This window comes from Brassica napus, chromosome C3 (genome assembly GCF_020379485.1).
Source record: "Brassica napus cultivar Da-Ae chromosome C3, Da-Ae, whole genome shotgun sequence".
Lineage (NCBI taxonomy): Eukaryota > Viridiplantae > Streptophyta > Magnoliopsida > Brassicales > Brassicaceae > Brassica > Brassica napus.
The window spans coordinates 18,486,819-18,492,866 of record NC_063446.1 but is presented as its reverse complement, the minus strand read 5'-3'; the positions used below and the strand labels follow the sequence as shown (position 1 = coordinate 18,492,866).

Genomic DNA, 6,048 nt, shown 5'->3' with positions numbered 1-6,048 from the left:
GAGCAAAGGTATGGGAATTTTTTATCCAAAAAGAAGATGATCGTGTGCAATACAATTGTTGTTTCTGTAAATTTGCAGGAACTGAAAGTAGCACTTGAAACACGCATGTGTTTTCCACGTGAAATAGCTGAGTGTATTTTGGTTCATTTTTTATTTAACTCAGCTTGAGTTATATGTGTGTTTAAGATTTTTAGTGCAAGTTGTTTTCTCTACCCTATTATTGTTGTAAACTTGTGATGTGATCATCTTTGATCAATAAGTTAGTACAACATGGGTTCGAAACTTATTTTGAATGTGGTGTAATATGATTGAAACTGAATATTTGTTTGGAACTTTGAACAGTTGAGTACAATTATTTCTAATAGGTGAATGGAAAATCGACATGTCAGCGAATTATTTAAAGAATTATTAATTCTTCCATAATTTTTGTTTAATTAACATCTAAACCAAATTTTTATCACAATTTATCAAAATATTCCATAAATATTTATTCAATGGTTCGTTTTTAGAACAAAATACTTTTTGTCTGTTGAATACAAAATAACAATAATTTCTAAAATCGTGAACAAAATTTTAACACAATTTTATAAAACAAAAGTAAAACTTATTTCTTAAACAATTAAACCAAATATTTTAACACTACATCATATATATTTAATAAATATGTTTTTAACCATGAGTATGTTTTGAACCAAAATTAATTGTCAATTTTAAAATCATAAATTAAAATTTCAAGGCATTTTTAACGATAGACAAAAATAAACTATGGTTATACTAATATATCTGATAATTTTATATTCAGTGGTACATTTTGAATGCAAAATACTCTTTGTCAATTGAATACAAAATAAAAATGTTTGCCGAGTTACAAAAATTATTAAACATCTCTTACAACTGCAAACTTAAAATACAAACCACAAAATCATACAAAAAATAATAACATAGACCACAAATAAATTATATTCCGTCCGTAGAGCGGATCCACCCTAGTAATCTATATACAATCTTTTATATATTTCTTCTTAATTATACACACATAGCGAAACTCTAAACCTAATTTCTGAAATGAATTTTGAGAACCATCAATCATCTCCTGGAAATCGCGCACAAATTTGCTTGACTTTATGTGATGAAAATGTATTTGGATACAAATAAGTGTTTTCTTGCAATTGGATCTTCCTAAAGTTTCAGACTTTTATAGCTTTCTATATTGCTTCTATGTTTCAAATAAAATGAAATAAGCTAACATTCAATGTAGTGTTGGTTTGGCATTCTCTGGATCTTAGAAAACGACCAAAACCTAACAGTCAATGTACACAAAGTATTATGTGAAACAACCGTCAATTATATAAACTGTTGAACCAATATGTAGAAAATAAAAAAAGGAAATGAACAGGCAGAAGCGAATTGTGCTCATTCATGGGCTCTGCCACGGCGCATGGTCTTGGTACAAAGTGAAACCGCAGTTGGAGGCAGCAGGGCTCTGTGTAACTGCAGTTGATCTAGCTTCGTCGGGTATAAACATGACCAGATTGGAAGAGATTCAGACTTTAGAAGATTACTGCAAACCATTGCTTGAGTTTCTGAGCTCGCTTTGCTCAGATGACGAAAAGGTGATTCTTGTTGCTCATAGCATGGGAGGAATATGCGCTGCACTTGCTGCTGACATCTTCCCTTGCAAGATTGCTGCTATTGTCTTCTTGACAGGTTTCATGCCTGACACAAGAAACCCACCTGCTTATGTGTACGAAATGGTAACATAAACATATGATGATGATTTAGTATGATCTCTGGCGAATGATTCTTATATTTGACTGGAACTTGCAGTTCTTAAAAAGCATTCCACGAGAGGAATGGTTGGACACCGTGTTGGGAAAGTACGGGAAACCTGATTGTCCTCTAGATTTTGCTCTTTTGGGACCAAAGTTCCTGGCCAAGAAAGTGTATCAACTCTCTCCACGTAAAGTAAGACTCCAAGCATAATAAATAAAACTCTTCTTTTTATTCAACCTTTTGGTTGATTGTTGTCGTGGCGAACTAGGATCTTGAATTGGCGAAAACGTTGGTGAGGCCAAACCCCTTCGTTACAAACAATCTGGCAGGGACGAGAAGCTTCAGCGAAGAAGGATACGGATCCATTACACGTATATATATAATATCTGGAGAGAGTAATATAGTACTTGAGGATTACCAGCGTTGGATGATCAGGAACTTTCAGCCAAAAGAAGTAATGGAGATCAAAGATGCAGATCATATGGCAATGTTCTCCAAGCCTCAAGAACTATGTGCTCGTCTCTTGGAAATCGCTTGTAAATATGCATAAATAAACCTCCTGAAGTCTCTACTGCATCGACTACAGTAATAATAATTATAATAATGAATTAATAAGCCATATGAAAATGCATCTACATGTATGATAACTAAGCAGAAGATAATTTTAGTACAAGTGGTTATATAAATAAGATTTTGTGATAATTCCATTTCTAAATTATTAACAAACTTTGGCTTCAACTCAAGTAATATATGTGCATCAAACTTGAAATGTGATCTCTAAGATTCATTATATATACAAAACACAAGCGTAAGAGCCTCATTCAATGGTATATTAATACTGTAGGAAGGAGGGTCATGTTTTCTGCAAACGTTTAACCAATGCATAAAGACGTAGGGAGTGTTATTTTCCACAACTAACATCAGCTTCGACCACAACCAAAAGCCATATGAGAAAACAACTATATACAAGAGAGCTATTAAAATGATAAACTGATAATACTAATAAAAATGGTTATGAATAAAATTTTCTGAGATAATTGAATAAGAAAGAGCGAACTGCAATTTCTATTTTGTGCTCTGCTTTCTGAACTACAAACTTGAGTCGCAGTCAGTTTATGAGACACATGCAACTCAAATGTCCGTCACGATCCAAACAAGGTAATGATAAGTTATATATAGCGAAGAAAAAGCTGATAATGTTCTGTTTTTCCACTCGCAAGCATTTGTTCATCGTTTTGTCAACTGATATTATCTCTTTGAAGTAGCTAACATCGTTTTGAAGCTGTATCATCCACAACCTTTATATTGCTGCATCATCCCCAAATTTCTATCCAAAACCCATTTAAAAAAGATACAAAATTCCTATCCAAAAACGTCTCAGTATCTAACCCAAAAATATTATCATCCCTCAATCTTGTTCCAGTAAATTTTCTTTTTTGCTAAAATTGTTCCAGTAAAATTAAGATACAGAAGAACGAAATTTTTTTTCCTTCTGAAAACAAAGTTGGATATAGGTACGTATAGCATTTTGAAGCACACCAACGACACTTTAACGAATTTAGTGAAATACCAGAAAGATTCATTACGCAATCACACCAACGACACATTAACGAATCTAGTGAAGTAACTACAAGTCTACAACTATTCAGAACCTACCCTCTGTCATAGCCTAATATATCTCTTTCTCAGAAAGTTACTGTATTTGAGCCGTGTGGATCTCTGCTTTATATTTTTCCCTCATACTATTGGCAGAAAGATATATAGGTACCTAAAGCTTTGTCAGTTTATACAGAACAAGCACTAATTTAAAACTTGAATACAGAAGATGGGTTTTTAGTATACAAAGAATATGCGGAAACAAACTGTCTATGTAAGTGTTCCTGAACCAAGATGTTGAAAGTAAAGAAGGCAATGGAGAAGGAGAACCAGAAGCGGTTTGTGCTCGTCCATGGGCTTTGCCACGGCGCGTGGACTTGGTACAAACTGAAAACGCAGTTGGAGGCTGCAGGTCACTGTGTGACAGCAGTGGATCTGGCTGCTTCGGGTATAAACATGACCAGATTGGATGAGATTCAGACATTGGTGGATTACTCCAAACCCTTGCTTGATATTCTGAGCTCGCTTGGCTCGGATGAAGACAAAGTCTTGTTGCTCATAGCATGGGAGGCATACCCGTTGCCCTTGCTGCGGACATCTTCCCAAGTAAGATTGCTGCTATTGTCTTCGTGACATCTTTCATGCCAGACACAAGAAACCCACCTGCTTATGTTCTAGAAAATGTAAGTAAATTAGATTACTTGGGTAGCACGGTTTAGATCCTTTCCAAGTGATTCTGATATCTGACTGAAATCTGCAGCTGTCAAGTACTTCACAAATGGACTGGTTGGACACTGTGACTGGATTCTACGGGACACCTGATCGTCCTCTACGGTTTTCTCTTGCGGGACCAAAGTCCATGGCCAAATATGCCTATCAGTTATCTCCGCTTGAGGTATGACTCGTAGCTTACAAGCCTGATCGGGACCAATTGCTAGTTGTTGATTGTTTTTGTGGCGTGATAGGACCTTGTACTGGCGACAATGTTGGTGAGGGTAAACCCGGTAGTTACAAACAATCTGGCAGGGACAAAAAGCTTTAGTGAGGAAAGGTACGGATCTGTTACGCGTATCTACATCATATGCGGAGAGGATAATATGATACCGGAGGATTACCAGCGTTGGATGATCAGCAATTTTCCTGTAAAAGAAGTAATGGAGATCAAAGATGCAGAACATATGGCAATGTTCTCCAAGCCTCAAGAACTATGTGCTCGTCTCGTGGGGATTGCTAATAAATATGCGTGATTATGGCTGCAAGTTAGTATAAACATTCAGCTTCCATTACAATTATAAGCCATTATGTTAATCCGTTTTCGATTTTACTAAAGCCTAGATGATAATCCGCGCGCATGCGCGGAGTGAGTTTTTATATTAATATTTGTTTATGAAATGGTTTTAACATTTTGCAACACTACAATCTTTATCGATTATAAAATGACAAATACAAATGTTGGTCTCTTAAATATATCATCATTGTTGAAGAGTTAACGTATTACATCTCATTTTAATTATTTTTAAGACTTCATGTGCACAAAAGAAAATTAAGTTTTGCGGCTGACACAAATCACCAAAACCAAATAGGCAACATCGATTGTATAATGACGAAAGGAGATTAGGTTTTCTGCTCTCGATTTGTTTACTATTGACTCTCCATAAGTGAGTTCATTTTCTACCTCTATATAATTGTGTTTTCATTTTTTTTTTATTGATATGAGTTAAGTTTCTTTTTTTTTAATTCTTCTATGAATTCGGTGAATTAAATAAGTGTCAATTTAAAAAAAAAATAATAATTCTGTAAAAATTAGTTTCATTCCAGATACATATCTAAGAATCAAAATTTTGAAAAAAATCACCGGCAAACTATATTAACAGACTAGTGTTTAAATCTAATATATCAAGCTGTTATAGAATATATATAAGTGAAGACTCGAAATATAAATGTTTGTCTAATATATATTCACCAGCTCGGTCTAAAAATCATCTAATTCTAGAACAACAAAACAAATTACTTATTTCACCAGTTCGGGTAATATTGAATCCAAATGGGTAATATCCGAACCCGAATGGATATCCGAAGATAACCAAACATAAATATATTTAACCCTATATTTCTAGTTTACTTCTTTCATTTTATTCAAAATATTTATATTAATGATGCTTATTGCTCAAAATTAGATAATATACATATAATTACGGACAAAATTATTTGCTACTCACTTAAAATATATATCAAGCTCTTGTTTGTTGCATTAACAAAAGTTACATCTAAAATTTCAAAACAACAACTAAATTAGTGTCTTTCTATTTTTAAAGTTTTATCTCCAAACCTATTAACAGTTTAATTTTAAAAAAATTAGAAAACCAGTTAAAACATATTTTAAATACAAAAAATTAAACAATGAATCATTTATTTATTTTTTTCTTCAAAATTTAAATATCTAAACCCGGCCCAAAATATCTGAACCCGAACATTAAATACCCGAACCCGGCTCGAAGTGTAGAAAAATCCGAATGAGTTTTATACCTTTATACTGAAATACCCGATACGAACCCGAACGTGTATCCGAACGCCCAACCCTACGATATATGATCATCATTTGTCTCTTGCTTGAACAAACAAAAGTTAAACCATTGATCACAAAATTTTCAATGTGAGACTTTTACCATTTTTAGTAAT

General features: G+C 33.7%; 1 protein-coding gene and 1 pseudogene across 1 annotated transcript; both read left to right on the top strand.

Annotated features, from left to right (window-relative positions):
* The first annotated feature begins 1,361 nt into the window (after positions 1-1,361).
* On the top strand, positions 1,362-2,475 carry LOC106386028 (putative methylesterase 19). Its single transcript, XM_013825918.3, has 3 exons — positions 1,362-1,754; positions 1,828-1,965; positions 2,042-2,475. The coding sequence occupies exons 1-3, from the start codon at positions 1,389-1,391 to the stop codon at positions 2,321-2,323; spliced, it is 786 nt and encodes a 261-aa protein (XP_013681372.1). The 5' UTR covers positions 1,362-1,388; the 3' UTR covers positions 2,324-2,475.
* A 1,162-nt stretch (positions 2,476-3,637) lies between these two features.
* On the top strand, positions 3,638-4,782 carry LOC111212916 (annotated as a pseudogene).
* The last annotated feature ends 1,266 nt before the right edge of the window (positions 4,783-6,048 follow it).